We start from the raw sequence: 18,036 nt of genomic DNA on the forward strand, positions 1-18,036 counted from the left end.
AGCTGTGGGGAGCAGGTGATAAGCAGGTAAAATGGTAGAAGGCTTCTAGAAGACAGCAAGGTGAGTGTCGAGGTGGCTTGTGAAATTCTTTGCTTTTTCTAATAGAAGTGATACCTGATTATCACAATAGTGATAATTTTGCAGGTATTTTGTCTGCTGTTAGGGAAGGAAGAAGGTAAGACTTGGGTGGGAACATATGTGAGAGGGAATTCAAGAGCCTATGGTGAGCAGGAGCTCACCACAACAGCCACTGTCCTCAGAGGCTGGAAGCGATTGTTTCCAGAAATGCTGCCCTTTGTTACTTTCTTGTCTGAGCCCATCCTGGGTTGAGAGGGAAAGTACTGATTTCAGATTTTGGCTTTTCTGTCATTGCCCCATCCCTTCTGTGTGCATATTTGAAATACCAAAATAAAACCTTCCTGTAGCCAGTGCTTCAGATGTCCTCACAGAACAGATGCTGTTCTGTAAATGTCCTGTTATTAATGTATAAAGTAGATAATTTTGACCATAAAATTGCAAATTAGTACATGGTATCAAAAGAATTCTAATTTTTTTGGGGGAGGGTAGTGGGGATTGAACTTGGGGGTGCTTTACAACTGAGCTACACCCCCAGGTCTTTTTATATTTTGTCTGGAGACAGGGTCTCACTAAGTTTCTGAAGCTAACCTTGAACTTGCAATCCTCCTGCCTCAGCCTCCGGAGTTGCTGGGATTATAAGCATGCACCACTGCTCTCAGCAAGAATTCCTAAATTGTTAATCAAAATCTCTTGTCATTGATTTTGATTTCCTTTCCACAGTAAACTCGTTACATTTATTTAAAGATACTTATTGCATATAAGGTACATTGCTGGTGCTGTGGGGGATTTGTAGAGTTCAACCTTTTCTACCATAATTTTGATTGATAATCATATATCAGTATGAGGTGGGATATAGAATTGGAGAAAATACATCTTTTAACTCACTGTAGCCTGGGTAGGCTTTACGGAGGAAGCAGTGTTAAAAGTTGAACTGAATAAATCCCTCCACAGTATATAAAAAATGACTTTTGTATACAGAAGAAAGTAGGTTTATTTTCCTCTAAAAATGAAATTTCTTTAAGATAGTTATAAAATGAGGACTTCTTTCAACAAAGTTGTGTGTAGTAATATTCTAGCAGCTTTAAATGATGACTTTAAAGAGTCAGAAGTATTTATAAGTTGTTTCAGGCAGAGTTTTTTTATATATATCTTACTACAGAATATTTTAATCATAGATTGAAAGTGATTTTATCATAATAGAGAGTTTCCATCTAATTTTGAGTTTGAATTTCATGCCTAAAACTTTGCTTAAAAATTCACATTATTTATGAATGTAAATGTGCCTTCCTTTTTAATGACTTAAATCTGAGGTCTTTTTGCCCAAGATAAACCTAACAATAAAGAAAGGAACAGTAGAATGTAGAATTGGAGCTTCAGTTTATAGAATGGGTTTGAATAAAGACTGAATGATTGGGCTTTTGTGTTAGTAGAGAGTAAATTACAATTTGCTGGTACCCTCCTTCTCGGCTATGCAAGATAAGAGAACCTGAAAGCCAGTTCTTTCCTTGTTGTAATTGTTTTTCTGGATGTTTTAACTCCTTTCTGGACGAAGCCTCTGCATCCTGGAGAAGTTCCTTTACCTTTCCCAGTCACATTGCTGGGGGACCAGGTCTGTTGATTCCTAGATTTTTTTCTACCACAGGGGGCAGAAATGTGAGAGGCATTCTAGAATTTCAAGCATTCATCTATGGGTAGCTCCCTCAGCCTCCTGGGATCTTTCAGTGTTGGAGAAGTGGCACTTACTTTCAGGGCACTTCTGTAACTGCAAGGTTTCCCATAAACTTCAGCCAACAGTCGGGGTGTCCCCTCGCCCCCTTTTGTGTTCTGTATTTGGCTTTGTTTTCTCTTATTTGCTCTATTCTGTATTATTTATCTTGTAGGCTGCTACAGACCTACTGCCACCACCCATTTCCTTTCTTTTGGTAAACAATGGATATTGCTAATACAAAGTTCTAAAAGCAGTCCTGTAGAAGACATGCTTACAACTAGATAAGTTAACTAGGTTTAAAGAAAACTTATGAACGATTAACATTAAGGATGTAAAAAATAGTTCTTAATACTTTTATGCAACATAATTTTCAGGGTTTCACTTATAAATATTGCTACTATGGCTTTATTTAGTTAAATAAAAGCATCTTCAGGATTTTGATCTAAGGCCAATGAATGGTTTGATGGGAGATGGTTCTTAAAAAGTATAAGAGTTAGGTATTTGGGATAACTGGTCTGATTTTTTTTAAAGTTATTTTAGGTGTGGTTAGGAAGGGATATTATGAAATGCAGCATTTATCTTCCCTCATATTTGATTCCCTGATGTCACTTTGGATTTAACTGAGTTTACTTGCATTCCTGGTGAATGAGAATATATAGGAATGTTCTCTGTCCATTATAAAGTGCTGTAAATGTTGGTTGACTGCTTGATTCAGGAGGAAATCTCTCATCTGTGTTCATCGCAGCCTGGTTAAATCTGTCAACAAATATTAAGAACACAGTATGTGCAAAGCCTGTGTTATGGCTTCTGTTTGTATGTATTAAAGAATAAAGATAGTCAGTGTCCTCAGCTCTGAACTTGGACTTGAAATTGTGTAGATAGGCAGTGGTAGTATGGCACTCACAAAAAGGAGAATCTTAATGCTAGTGCTATTCTCTGATTTCAGACAAGCTATGATATTTGCCATTGTGATGGTAAACTTAGGTAGATTGTGTTGTGTTTTGAAATTATCTTGTCATTTTTACCTGGGGTGATTTTAGTTACAATTTAGATTCTAATGTAATATGCTGTGCAGCATTCTGACACATGACAGAGATGTGGTACCCTTTCCCCAAAACTTGATATGCTAAAGGAAAAATATCAGAAGTGAAAGTAAGCTTTTACTGGGTCTATTTAACTTTTGGAGGTTTTAAGAGGAAGAGTCTGTGGCATCTGGGAAAAAGAGATGGGGAGTGATAATAGAAAATAAGGGCATTTAGTTGACTTCAAGTCATTAGCCTTCCAGGGGTAATGTCATATTAAAACCCCCTCATCCACCAGTGGTACTGGGGATTGAACCCAGAGGGGCTTACCACTGAGATACCTCTTCATCCCTTTTTATTTTATTTTGATACAAGATCTCCCTAAATTGCTGAGGCTGGCCTATAGCTTGCAGCCCTCCTGCTTCACTCTCTGGGAGTATAGGCAAGTGCCATCATACCTGTCTTTTATTTTCTTTTAAATGAACTTCATAGGAAATTTTCCTCTAGTTTATTTCAGTTGCAATAACCTAGAGGTTGACCTTTCTTCTTATTGGAACTCATAACTTCATAGCCTAAAAATACAGCCCTTTACCAGTTGAGAGCTGAAAAAGCAAGAAGATCTCCCTGACTTCTCCTGCCCTTTCCCCTGAGCATTGTCATAAAGGAGGTTTTTACTTTCTTGCCTGAAAGTAGGTCATAAGACCTTCATTCCAAGGAGTCCTGCCCTGTACCAAGAGGCCAGGAAGAATCTAAACAGGCCTAAGTACTTTCCTCAGTACTGTCCCGAGTTCTTTCTCACCATCTGCGTGGTTCTCCAGTAGCAACCTGATAGCTTCTGGCAGTTTCTGTTCGATGTGTGGGGCTGTAATCAGCTGGGTCTGAATGACTGTGTCTGGAAGGCTGGTTTACATCATTCTTGTTTTTGTTCTTGTTCATGACAGGTCAGCGTTGACCTTTTCAGGGGAAAAGTGACAGTAGTTGAAGTTAACTGTTGGAAGGGAAGTGTGAGAGAAAGCAGAGGGTGTATTTAGGGAGCCCTTGCTGGCTGCCATCACAGGTCTGCTTCATGGTGGCATTGCCACTGAAGAATTTACCTTTGTCTTATTTTTGGTCTCCTAACTGCGGTCATAAACTCAGTATTCTGAATGTCTTAAATGGATGGGAGTTGGCAAAGTGACTCCCTTTGACAAAGCTCACGAAAGCTTTTGTTTAAAGCCAGAGTACCGGTTTATTAATTTATGCCCTGAATCTTAGCACAGGTCACACAGTTGTAGTGACTGGACCAATACACTCTCTCCCCACTGTTGGCAGCTTAAGAAAGGAACCAAAATACAGAGTCAGAACAAGGGGAAGTAGTTGTGTCTCACCAATGTTTAAGAGTATCTGGCTCTGATAGTGCACTGCATCCATTTCCAGAACTCTGTGGGGTGTATGTTCATAAGTTCATAGATGCTGTTGGGTGTGCTAGATAGTCTTCTCTGGAATATACAGTGTTGGCCTCTCTAGCTTTTTTTTTTTTTTTTACAGCTGCTCTTTCTGACCATTCCCTTTCAGATGGGCACAATCTTTAGATCTGTTCATAAATATCAGGTTCCAGTTATGGATGCTAGACCAGGAGTATTGGGACTTCCAAATGACTTTGAATAGCTCCATGTGGATCTTTGCTAATTTCAGAACTGAACTTTCTGGGAAGTCTTATTTTTTCCTTTCCCATGTGTGTGTTTGTGTAAGTGCACGTGTACATGTTGTAGTGGTATTAGGGTCCTTGCTTTTGCACTAGGTATAATCCGTGAGTTTCTCTAGGTAACTGAGCACTTTTAGAATACAATTCAAGCTCTTTCCCCAGAGTTGCTATTTATAGAGGAAAGCAGGAACTGGAAGAAAAAAAATCAGATATTTCATATCCTTTTTCATTTACCTCAAGACCACAGATGTGGAAGATGTGACTATCTTGAAAACAGTTGACATGCTCCAAATCAGCAAGCAAGTTGTCTGGAACGAGACACCAAAGTCAGTGTCACCTTGTCCTTGCTATGTGGCATGGATGTTCTGAGTGACAGGTTAGATCTGCTGCAAATTGGTAATGACTGGGTGATGAATCGGGCAGCTTCATGGACATGATGGGGCTTAGCTGGTCAGACATCCAGGTAAATACAGGCCTCTGGAAGAGTCACCACAGGTTGTACAAGGGGCTGTGGAGAAGCCTTGATGGCATGGCTGTCGGTATTTTTCTTTTTTAAGCCTGTAGTCTTTGCTTATTACAAACCCTGAAGGTTGGTTGATTTACAAAAAGAAAATGTCTGTGTATTAGGCATTATGTGTTTAATTTCTCCTGTCTTTTTTTATACTACAACATTTTGCATGTTTGTTTAAAGCAGGAAAAGTTTGTTTTGTCACAGGTGCCCTGTATGGAAGCATACATGCCCTCTTCCAGATTCATTGTTGGCCCTTTATTGAAACCTAGGTCTTTTCACTAGGACCCATTTAAATAGCATTTAAAAAAACAGAATTAGGCTATGAGCCACCCTCTTTTTGTGTGTAGACTTGTTTGTAAGATTATTTAACCCTAATAACCACTATGGTTTTTTCCAAATTCTCCCTAGGATATTATCTTCCTAGTATCCCTCAGTTTTGTTTGTGTGTTTGCCCAAAGCTTTTATTGATCTGAGAGGAGAGTCCAGCCAGCCAACCAGCCAGCCAGCTGAGCAGAGGAAGGCAAACCCGTGCTGGGCCTCTGCAGATTTGGATTCTGGCCCTGCTGTTAATTAGCTGAGTGACCCCTGGGCAAGTCAGCCTCCCAGGGTCTCTGTTTCTTCATCGATAAAACAAAGCACTTGGAAAAATAAATACAAGCCTGGACTAAATGATAAAAAAGGTCACTCTGCTTGCTTATGTTGTGTGGTTCTGTGAATGGCAGCACACTGGGGCTCCTTATCCTTCTCAGTGGAACCTCACAAAACCTCTGCTTTCCTCCAGGAGTTGAGAGGTGGAAGGGGGTATTACTGAGGCCTTTTAAAGCATTCAAGTTAGCTAGGCAGGTTCAGGAGACTTTTTCTACTTAGCTCCTCCCTGCCTCCACTCCCCCAGCAGTTCAAGAGCCATCTGATTGCCTTCTACTTTCCTCACTTAGTGCATCAGCAAAGTTGTGATGGTAACATGACCCACAGGATTTGCTAGTGTTTGGGGTTGTCCAGCCATCATCTGAGTTAGTGAGTGAAGAGAGAGCTGAAGGACATTAGCTTCATGATGAAATAATAGTCTTATTGTCTGCCTCTTGCTGTAGGGATGGTTTCCTGTTTCATCTCAGGCCTAGGATATTGTGTTGTGTTTATAAGCCCAGGAAAGCCCTGCTTAAAAATACAGCTCATTCTGATAAAGAATTTGATCATAATGCCACAGCCCCTTCTACACGCCTTCCTTTCCCATCCCAAAGTCTTAATTATATATAGTAAAAACATACAGGAGTGTGTGCTGTTTAGACATGTTGCCTAACACTAGGGTTAAAATGTGGTCCCCTTAATATTTGTGCTCCCCCTGTATTTGTTCTACAAATGCTTATTATTCCATTTCGATAACTTTTCAAAATGTTTTCCTTGTGATTATTTAGTGAGTAGTACATGTAAAACATTACCTTAGGCCACGTAGCATCCTTATGAACGATTATCTTTTTGACTTTGTCTTCTGACATTTCCTTCTTTTGATGAACTAAGGTTGGAAGATGGTATTACCACGCCAGATATCTTATAGTAGTGTACCCAGGTTTAGCCTCAGAACCTTAATTAGATGTGGAATGCTGAGAAGGCACTAGTGTGTTTTTTGTAACTTATATACAAGACAGTAAACTTCTGATCACTTCATTAAAAGTCGTTAAACATTTCTTGTGTCTTCATATTTAGTTTCCCACCAGTTTGTTAACAGGAATCTGATAAAACTATAGGTGCTTTTGTATTATCTAAGTGATCTGTATAAACACAGGTTACCACTTAATGTCAGTTCACAAGTTGTATTCCATCTTTTCCAACCTTTAACTCCTCTCCCCTCCTTTTCTCCTCAGAGACCAAAGAGTGTTGAAAATGTTAAAGGCTGTGCTGAAGAAGAGCCGAGAGGGAGGAAAGGGAAACAAGAAGGAAACGGGTATGTGTTTAGGAATGGGTTGGGCAAGCACCGTGGGCAGTGTTGGGAAGCTTGGCTCAGGCCGGGTGGATGCTTCTCTGGGGAGTGGGTCAGACAGGGTTAGAACAAACAGCATCCTGGTGGCTATGAGAAAATCAATATATGCCCGAACTTTCTTGTGAAAGGTGGGACTTTGAAAAATTGAATTTGGGTTATGAACCAAATCCTCCCCCTCAGAAGTCTTTAAATGTTCATCATTTTAGCAGGTCATTCAGATCCAGAGGCAGTCAGAGTTAAAGATATTAAGGGATTTGATTTCTAGAAAGCTCTTTCCCATGTTCCACATGCAGTTGCATTTTGTATGTTTGACCAACTGTTTGTTGGCTGACTGAGTCTCATCTTTTTGAGTATCAGATTTTACTCCTAACAGGTGTACTTCCACTTACTGCAGGACTGCTAGTTTTCCTTTTGAGAAGAGCTGCTTAATTTGGCTTGGGTTTCTTTCCTGTCCATAGAGTACTGGTGCATGTGTGGTCATTGTGATCCTAATGGCATTACATGCTGAGTGATGTCTTCAAGGTTATTCTGGTGACCACTCAGTGTTATGCTCTATTTCTCTTGATAGAAAAATTGTGTGATGTCTGCTTGTTTTGTACAAGTCTGTGGGCAGGAATCGGCTACACTGAAATGTTGTATTTTACTCTGTAAACTCATGTTAATCTGGTCTTATTGGTGAATGGCTTATTTTTTGAGTTACTATATATCAAATAACATTTCAGTTTTGATTTCTGTTAGAGTACAGGTAAGTACTTTTTACTGAAACATCATCAAATTATGGTTAACTCTTCAATTTGAAAGATCTTACAATGCCCTATGAGAATATTGTTAATATCTGTTGTTTCTGTTCTTCTAAAAGATAGTAAATAGTCTTATAAATGTTTGGGTTATGTGGAACCTAGACAAAATTTCTATTTATTGCTAATTATCTCTTAAACCAAGTCTGCAAAATGGCAAACTCACCTTAAAAGTAGAGCCTTTATTATAGGTTTGCTGTTAAGATTTCATTATAAGCTTCTCATTTAATGCTTGGGTAAGCAGATACAAAGAATAGAAGAAACCAGATTTTAATGATATAAACAGGAAACTGTAGTTAGCTCATAACCTTAGAAAATCAACTCCTAGCTTTGAATAATTAATTAGAATTGTTACTATGGAGAAATTTTAGTTCACATCATTTCTGTCCAGGGGTACATTCATCCTTTTCTGGGTCAAGGCCAAAATGTCTTTCTCATTAGTTCCCTGAAAGCTGGTAATTTTTTTTTTTTTTAAGCGTTGGCTCATCTGACACCAGTTCTAAAACTTTGTTCTTTAGAAGCCTTTGTAATTTCTAGCATGAAGTTAGGTCCTAAGCTGTCTGTTGGACTGGAGTTGTCAACCAGCAGGTTTTTCACTCAGGGCCAAACTCCCTACACAGTAAGGGAGTCTTTCAAAACAGACCTACCATCCTCTTTGACCAGTGCGGGGCTCATGGGAAATAGCAGTATTAATGACTTCAGGCACTCGTGCCTTTCAGACAGGCCAGACGGCGAACAGTTTGCCTTTGAAACTTTTCCAGCTTTAGAGCATGTGACTTGGGTTTATGTCTCCCTTTGGTCTTTAAGAGCAACTACTGCTTATTCTGAATCCTGTCTTCATAATAATTCCCACACTATGGCTTTTTCACTAACGTAAACCAACTTGGAAAAGCAATGGGAACGTTTCTCATAAAGCATCTGTATGGTATGTGCCTGTTTGCTCTTAACTAGAATCTTGCTGTGTGAGGTTGGGAACAAAGACTGGATTTTAAATCCTGATGAACTTATGTCACAAGATGACTGGGGAAAATATTTGAAATTTGACCATTCGTATGTTGTTCTGTACCAGTGCTCATTATATTAAGAAAAATCAGAACTAGATTTCTCTATAAATTAAAGCTGGTTAATCTACTAAGCCTGCTCTGAAACTTGGGTAATAATTTCTCCTTCAATATGGAAAAATTTTGCTCTACTGTTTCCAATTAAACCAATCTTTGTTGCAAAGACAAAAGAAAAATCTTTTGTGCTTGAACTCATAATCGTATAAATTATGTCTAAAAATTGAGTTAAGCTTTTCATCCTTTATAGTTTTTCACTGGCAATATTTTACTATATGTACTTTTATGTTGAACTTTTTTTGCGAATTTGGAAAAATAGAGTTAAATTTAGCATTCTTCAAAAGAAACCAAATATTTTTCAGAAGCATCAAAAAGTTGTTATTCCCCCAGCTCTTCTCTTGTACCTAAAAAGAATTATGTATCTACTTTAAAGTATTGGTAAAATGTTGGCAGGTGTTGAAACTCAAGTTATATTTTATAAGGATATTTGAAATATTATAGACAGTGTGATTTAAAGCTGTTGAAAGCCATTGAGTAAACTAAACTCCAAAAAGAGCAAAATTCTCTTTTTATGATTGTACTTTTTTTTTTTTTTAAACTTGGGAAATGCTTATAGCTGGCAAAAAATGTTTTCTGGAGGCTATAGAGGCATGTTGGAGAATGCAATATTAAAAACTTTAAAATGTTTTTTTCAGGAAACACATTCACCTTGTTCCCACTGTTCCAAGTGAGCTCTGTATTTCTCCTGACCTTGAGTAGACCTAAGTGATCAAAAATCAGTATTAAACCATAATGCAGGGAGAACCAGATGAGGGCATCTGGTTCTTTTCTCCCCTTTCCCTGTTCTTTTATGCTAAGACCTTGATCTAAAATAAGCATATGAGGTACTCTCTTGATTTTAAAGCTCTCCAGAGAGGTTGACAACCTTCTGCCACATGTTTATTTTAACTGACCTTTCCTATCAGAAAACTTTCATGTTACTATTATTAAACTGTTACTTAATTTAAAAATTAAATACTGAGTTCTAAGATTGGAAATATCTGATATCAAATCTGGAGCTGATGAGAGTTTAGAGTGGATACTAGAGGAACATAGGAAGTTGGCATCTTTTCGGTACCTTGCCACTGTTCAAAAAATAAACCGAAGTCCCATATTACAGTAGCAACAAAACTTTAAGAAGAAATGCACAGACTTTATGTTGAAACAAATGATAAAACTTTATTGATAAAGTCTTATTTAAAATAAGAATAAAAGGAAAGACATACCATATTTCTGAATAGGTAAATATATCGTTATTTTAAATCAACTATTTTTTTTCCAAAATCATCTTACATTCTATTTAATCTCCAATGAGATCCCACCTTTGTTTTTGTTTTTTTGTGTGGCTTTGGGAATTAACCTTGGGTCTCACACATGCTAATAAAGTGCTCTACCACTGATCTATTATCCCACTGCCCCCCAATCTTTTGTTTTTAAATAACTTCTTTTAAAAGTGCAGTTTTAGGATTTACAGCAAAATTGGAAGGTACTGAGATTTGCCCCACACAGACATGACCTCCCTTAGTATCAACCACCCCCATCAGAGTGGTGCATATATTATAGTTGATGAAACCACACTGACAGAATATTATCACCCAAAGACAGTAGTTACATTGTTGTTTACTCAGTGTTGAGCAACTCATGGGGTTTGGAAAAATATATAATGACATTGTAGTGTCATTCGGAGTATTTTACTTTTGTAAAAGTTCTGTCATTTTTTTAACACAACAGAAAATGCATATAAAAATTTAACTAAAAAAAAAAAAAAACACTTAAGAATATCCAAGGGCTGGGGATGTGGCTCAAGCAGTGGCACGCTCGCCTGGCATGCGTGTGGCCCGGGTTCGATCCTCAGCACCACATACAAACAAACGTTGTGTCCGCCAAAAACTGAGAAATGAATATTAAAAAATTCTCTCTCTCTCTTTCTCTCTCTCTCTTAAAAAAAAGAATATCCAAGAAAAATTAGAACATGTGAGGTAGGTGCTTGTAAAAGGCTGAGCCTGGTTCACATACCTGGGTTCTAGCTGCAAGAGTGACCAAGAGTGCATAGGGATTTCTTAGCTTCCTTCTATAGGGTGTGGTGGATGTTGCTTCCCACCATCATGTGCATCTTGGAAGATTCTTCAGTTATAGATACTGCTCAGGTCTCCTCCCCTTCAAAAACTAACAAAGCACAGATATCTAGTATGGTTCGTGATAATAACTACTACTTCCGCACAGCAAGTAAATGGCTCAGCTAGTTCTTTGATTTTTTTTTTTCTCTTCAAGAAATGAAACATAGTTTTATCTAATGTCTGTGATGTAATCACAGCTCACAGTGGATGGTGTTTGCTTTTTCTTTAGAACTTGGAGATTTGGGTCTCCCTTTTGAAGTTTTAGCAGGCAAGCCCTCTTGCCTTCCCTACGGGGGAGCTGGTCCCTCTTCATCTCTGTGTCCCTTTTTCTGCCTTCTTGATATTCTTGAGCCCATAATGTTGTGTTCTTTCTCCCTCTCCTAGTTGTTCAGTTGTGGAATTAGGCCCAAGATGAGGAGAAGAGCAAAAATCTGTAAACTTTTAATTGTGGTACTATCTCAATTAAAATGGAGACTAAGGAACAGTTCCTTAATATGCCAAATAATAACTATTTATTAGTCTTTTTCTTTCTGCTTGTTTTTTTTTTTTTTAAGCAGGGAAGCTTAGTTTCAAGCAATTTATTAAAAACATTTGGCCTTCACCTTTCCATCATTAAAACCCAGGTGGTTGGCTAAATACACTTGTAATGGTGTTAATTAAGGCACTGGATAGTCTGTAAGCCTGTGTGTGCACTGAATTAATCTGTTAGCTTTGCATCTAATGCTTCACTTTGAATTTGAAGTAAAAGGAAGCTGTTTGCCTCTAAAGTTTAAAAGCCATCGATGTGATTGTTAAACTTGGTATTTTAAGCCATTCCAGGCTGCAGTCTGGTTTTTAGTGGTACCTTCTAAAAATGCCTCAATACAAACGATGCTTTGTTTTATCCAGAAAATATGAAGCTGCTTTTGATTATTCTGTGCCGCATTGCCTGTTTTCTGTGGTTGTGGACTATTATTTAGGAATTTAGTGCAGTGACTATCTTGCTGAGCTATAGATGTTTGGTATCTTGTTAACAGACTCCAAAAATGTTTCCTAAGCAACAAAATAAGCAAAAATAATTTACCCTAAAGGTAATGTATTTCTCTTTACCAGGGCATTAAAGCAAATTTTGCAAAATATTAGGACATGATTTAAACATAGAATGGAACTAGGCTGCTTTTTAGTGGGAGCAAGAATGTTTTGTTCCTTTGGGTTTTTTGGTTCCTTCATCAGTTTTTCACTTTGGTTCCCTCTTACAAGTTGCAAAGTTTAGAAGAAGCGTAGACTTTGGAATTAGAAGAACCAGATTCACATCTCAGCTTGAACTTGGGCAAGTGTCCTCTCCTTTCCTTTTGAGGGAACTCAGGACCTGACCCATGCTGGGCAAATACTCCACCACTGGGCTACTGGACTAATTTTGTAACATCAGAAAAGTACCTTACAGGGATGTTGTCAGCTTTAAATGAGAGAACCTTCTGCAAAACTGTCTAGCTTGACATTTGGCTTCTGCTTAGATAATTCATTAATCTTCTTTCTTGAGAAAACTGTGTGGTACCTTAAAAAATAAGTGAAACTCTTTTAAAAAATTTTTTTTTCTTGTTCCTATTGAAGAGAAGGCAGGGCTGATCTCAGGCAAAGAGTGATATTTTAGAAACTTCTTTCTATGATTCTATTCCCAAATACTGAGCCTACCATCTACTTTGGGTACTAACAAGGTACTTCTCCCATCTTTATCCTTTCCTGGGCAAGCTGTGAGTCAGAAGGTAGTTTAATTCTTCCTCCCTACACCCCTACTCTTTGCATTTCTGGGATTTCTTCCTCCCTACATCTACTCTTTGCATTTCTGGGATTGAACCCAGGACCTCATGCATGCTAGGTAAGCTAGCTACATCTCCAGCCTCAAGAATAGATTCCTAAATACAATTGATAAAATTTCACCTCAACATATTCTTCATTCAGGAAGACCTTAGTATTTGGTGGGCCCTCAACTCCCATGCTTTTTGTAGTATGTTTTTAAGGAAATATAAAGGATGAAAGAGAAGAGGAAGGAAACACATACGAAGCATTTTTACATATGGGCATCTTTACATATGGGCCATACTGGTTTCATGATGAACTTCCTGTTTACTGTGAGGTGCATATGCATGGAAAGCTTTGGAGTCAGAGGAAGGGAAGTCAGGTGCCCTGGACCTTCTACTACGTATAGCCAATAAAACTTCCACACAACATGCCCCATGAGAGCTGTCATACAGGATGTGGCAAAACTCTCAACACTTTTTTACTTGGGCCCCCTTTTATATGTATATGTGTCGATGGAAAGGAGACTTGTAATAGGGAAATTGTAGATTATAAATTGATAGTACCCTTAATTGAATCCAATATCACAAATAATTTTAAATAAATGTATTTGTCTATGAAAAAGATAGTCTTTGTATAGAGCTTCATCTCTATATAGCCGAGTTCCCATGAAAACTCTATGTATGAATTTGTTTTCTTTTTCCTTTTTTTAAAATTAGAGCTTAAAAATTACTAGATGATTTGTTTGCCCTTTGTGAAAGAGGAATTCCAAGGTTTTATTTCTATTCTACAGAAAAGTAAAAAAAAAAAAAAAAAAAAAAAAAAAACAAACTTGATTTCATATACAGGCAACTATAGTTTATGAGTACTTTCTTTCTTTTTTTTTGGTAGAGGATGTGCTATATTATTTTTCATAACAGCCTGAAGGAGGTGGAGGCTTTGACTGGGTAGGTGCCTGAAGCTGAGGAGGATGGCCCTCAGGGGTATCCAGTGGGTGGGCCTGGGTCTAGCATAGAGCATTGACGTGAGAGATTTCATTCACATCTACAGTCACGGCAGTAGAAAGTAGGATCTGTGACTCTCCACTTTCCCATACCCTCCCTTGCTTTGGTGGTTGGTTAGTCTTAATGCGTCAACCCTTAGAGTAGCTGTGTAGACTCTTTTTTGAGTTCTTGTTCTATGTAGTGGTGATCACAGTGCTTCCTAGGGATGAAATACCTGAACTGATGGTTTTAATTCTTCACTCTTAGAGTGTTTGTCACAGAGTTGTCCATTCTTAAGGGAGTTTGGGAGCACAATTCTCACAAATATTGGGTATGTTGTGGATTTTAATCATTGTGGCTAATTTTATAGATTGAAAAATATATTTTATTGTTTCAAGTTAGCATTTTAAAAAATTTGGTAGACCTCTGATCTGATTGGCTTCTATTCAAGAAATTCTTAGAGAAATAAAAATGAAAGCACCTAAAATGAGCTGTTGTTCTTAGTACTTGGCAGCATTCTGTCTCTGTGCACAGCCAAGAACGTGCCTCTTCTACCTGGACGCAATGAAGCTTGATGACTGGCGAGCTCCTAACAGAAGGCAGAGGTCATGCCAGCAACATCTCCTTAATAAATTGCTGTGTTCATTAGTACAAACTTATCTGTGGCTGCATATTCTTAGGTTATGATGTGTGGGAATTCTTTCTTCAAGCCAAGATAAAATAATTAAAAATTTTAGATCAAGAAGGATCCTAGAATTTGAGTTAAATTTCAGAGGTATCAAGCAACCATCCGAACTGATATAGCTAGTTAAATACAAGAAGAAAGGATAGTTTGTTTGTTTGGTTAGTTGTTTGTACTATGTCTCTGGCTGGCCTTCTTAATCTTTATTTCTTGTACTGAATAATTATAAAGGAAAACATCTCTAGTTAGACCATTATCCTAGACAGAAGAGGGTAGATTCTTCTGTTTATAACTTCTCCCTTCAGGGATTTTTTTTTTTCCTTCCTCTAGATATTTTATTTATTTATTTATTTTTTCTTAGGAGGATTATTTGTGAGATCCTTACATGATTTTAATCTATACTCAGGTCACTAATACCTGTATTTAATTTTCTATATCTTAAAGCCAAGTTTTGCTCGATACCTATAAAACCGTTATACAATCTGAAAATGAAAGCTAAACAGTGGTATTAAGGGAAAAGTACATATATAACACCTTTCTCCCCTGCTTTCTTTTTCACTCCCTAAAGACAATTAATGTTGCTGTTTCTTATGATATTAGCAAGTATTTTCTTTGCATATGTGTGCATAAGTACACACACATATACATATATAAAAATGTTTTACACACACATAAATAAATATATATTTTACACACACAGAGTACATATACAGATCCTTAAACCCTATATGAACTTTTTCTTGGGGGAACTTTTTCTTGAGGTATTGGGGATTGAACCCAGGGACACTTTACTGAGCTACATTGCCAGCCCTTTTTATTTTTTATTTTGAGACAGTGTCTCACTAAGTTGCTTAGGGCCTCAATAAGTTTCTAAGGCTTGTCTCAGACTTGTAGTCTTCCTGCCTCAGCCTACTGAGTCACTGGAATTATAGGCACTATGCCTGGCTCCACATGGACTTAAATGCATTTTATTCTATGAAATAATTACAATATTGATCATATATGTACTTTTAGATATGGATTGATTGCCATTCTGGGGAATGAACCCAGGGGCTCAAGCATACTAGGCAAGTGTGCTATTACTGAGCTGCATTCCTAGCTCCAAAATATTTTCTCATATTCATACAAACAAATATGTAATTATGCTTTTTAAAAGCTACTCAGTATTACATTGGGCAAATACACTGTAATTTATTTTATTAGTTCTCTGTTGATGGATACTTAAGTTGTATCTTTTTGGGGATCATTATTTCAAATCTAGATTAATCTCTGTATATAACTGCCTGTGTTTTCATAAGAATAGGTATAAGAAAAATTGGGTAACAAGTTTTTTTCATTTATAACTTTTCTAGATTTTGTCAAATTGCCCTTAAAAAAGCATTAAATTTACAATTCTAACGATATATCAGAATACTTGTTTAAGGATTGTAACTAAGTAGTTTTCATCTTTGCTAATGACATAGGTAAAAATTATTTTATTGTTTTAGTTAGGCAGTTTTTTATTATAAATTTAAACACATTTTTGTGTGTTTATTGACACCATTTGAAACCATGCTGCCTAGGTTTGTATCATGACTCCATGATTTACCAGCTATGTGAATTTAGGCAAATTACTTAACTTCTCTGTCCCTTATGGCTCACTTAGGATTAAATGAGTTGTACTAGGTATGCATTATACTAGATATGATTTAAAGTATACAGGAGGATATGTGTAGGTTACCTGCAAGCACTATGACATTTTATATAAGAACATGCTTAAACCCATGCTTGGCATATAACAGATGTTATATGAGTATTTGTCAATAATAACTAAAAATTTTCTCATGTTGTCCCACTTACTTATTTTTCTGTTGGGCTTGGTAGCTGTTTTCATATTTTGATAAATGGTTAAAATTCTAAGCAAGGCATACATATGTACTGTTTAATTTTGAATAATAAAGCCTAAAAAGATTCATGTAAATCAGCCTTTATTTTTGGTAGGATTAAGTGAAGGATTTTATATTAATTTGTAAATTCATTGTTGAAAACTGATGGGGAATTTACAAATCATTTTTCAGAGAGGTAGACTTTGTATTTCTGTTTTGAGTGTGAATTTGTTGAGAACCTTATTAAAAATCTCAGAACTGAGTCAGCGGCCACCATCCGGGAAAGCTGAAGGATACACCGCCACTCTCCTTCAGAGTGCAACATCAAAACAGGTCAGTGTCATTCAGCTCACCCCCCAGACAGCGGGAATTCGCACAAAATCTCTCCTAGGCTTGCCGGGAGAGGGAGTATCAAGCTGAGCCTCCATAAAGACTAGGGGGAAACCAGAGACACCTGACCTCCAACCCCTCCTCCCAGTAGCAGCCAAAACGAAACCTGGCTAGCCAGCGCTGGGGGAGGGGCAAGCAGAAAAAATCAAAGTGATAGAGTGCCAGGGATCCCAGCAGCCTGCAGCAGGACCCGGGAGATCCAGGCCAACTGATTCGCGTGGCCTGCCCTGCGGCGACAGAAGGCGTGGCGCCTCAGTGGAGCCATTAATTAGCAAGCAGGGAGGTTAGAGACTGCCATTAGGTGGTATCCTGCCAGCCAAGCCCACACGGACCCTTGGGCCGAGCACGGGATCTCAGAAGGGGAAGGAAGCGGTACAGTCCCATCCCCCACAGCGGACACTCCACCGAGGCAGTCAGCGGCCACCATCCGGGAAAGCTGAAGGATACACCGCCACTCTCCTTCAGAGTGCAACATCAAAACAGGTCGGTGTCATTCAGCTCACCCCCCAGACAGCGGGAATTCGCACAAAATCTCTCCTAGGCTTGCCGGGAGAGGGAGTATCAAGCTGAGCCTCCATAAAGACTAGGGGGAAACTAGAGACACCTGACCTCCAACCCCTCCTCCCAGTAGCAGCCAAAACGAAACCTGGCTAGCCAGCGCTGGGGGAGGGGCAAGCAGAAAAAATCAAAGTGATAGAGTGCCAGGGATCCCAGCAGCCTGCAGCAGGGCCCCGGAGATCCAGGCCAACTGATTTGCGCGGCCTGCCCTGCGGCTACAGAAGGCGTGGCGCCTCAGTGGAGCCATTAATTAGCAAGCAGGGAGGTTAGGGACTGCCATTAGGTGGTATCCCGCCAGCCAAGCCCACACGGACCCTTGGGCCGAGCACGGGATCTCAGAAGGGGAAGGAAGCGGTACAGTCCCATCCCCCACAGCGGACACTCCACCGAGGCAGTCAGCGGCCACCATCCGGGAAAGCTGAAGGATACACCGCCACTCTCCTTCAGAGTGCAACATCAAAACAGCGGACACTCCACCGAGGCAGTCAGCGGCCACCATCCGGGAAAGCTGAAGGATACACCGCCACTCTCCTTCAGAGTGCAACATCAAAACAGCGGACACTCCATCCAGGCAGTCAGCGGCCACCATCCGGGAAAGCTGAAGGATACACCACCACTCTCCAATAGCTTGCAACATCAAAACAGCCAGCAGCAGGACCCCGGAGATCCAGGCCAACTGATTCGCGCGGCCTGCCCCACAGCTACAGAAGGCGTGGCGCCTCAGAGAAGCCATTAATTAGCAAGCAGGGAGGTTAGGGACTGCCATTAGGTGGAATCCCGCCAGCCAAGCCCA

General features: G+C 38.9%; 1 protein-coding gene across 1 annotated transcript in view; it reads left to right on the forward strand.

Moving 5' to 3' along the window:
- Tanc1 (tetratricopeptide repeat, ankyrin repeat and coiled-coil containing 1) overlaps positions 1-18,036 on the forward strand; it is a 229,778-nt gene that overhangs the window by 73,788 nt on the left and 137,954 nt on the right. Inside the window, exon 3 of the mRNA XM_077802626.1 lies at positions 6,863-6,942. Coding sequence (XP_077658752.1) covers positions 6,882-6,942 — 61 coding nt within the window. The 5' untranslated portion in view covers positions 6,863-6,881. The remainder of the gene's footprint in view (positions 1-6,862; positions 6,943-18,036) is intronic.

Source organism: Urocitellus parryii, chromosome 1 (assembly GCF_045843805.1).
Source record: "Urocitellus parryii isolate mUroPar1 chromosome 1, mUroPar1.hap1, whole genome shotgun sequence".
Lineage (NCBI taxonomy): Eukaryota > Metazoa > Chordata > Mammalia > Rodentia > Sciuridae > Urocitellus > Urocitellus parryii.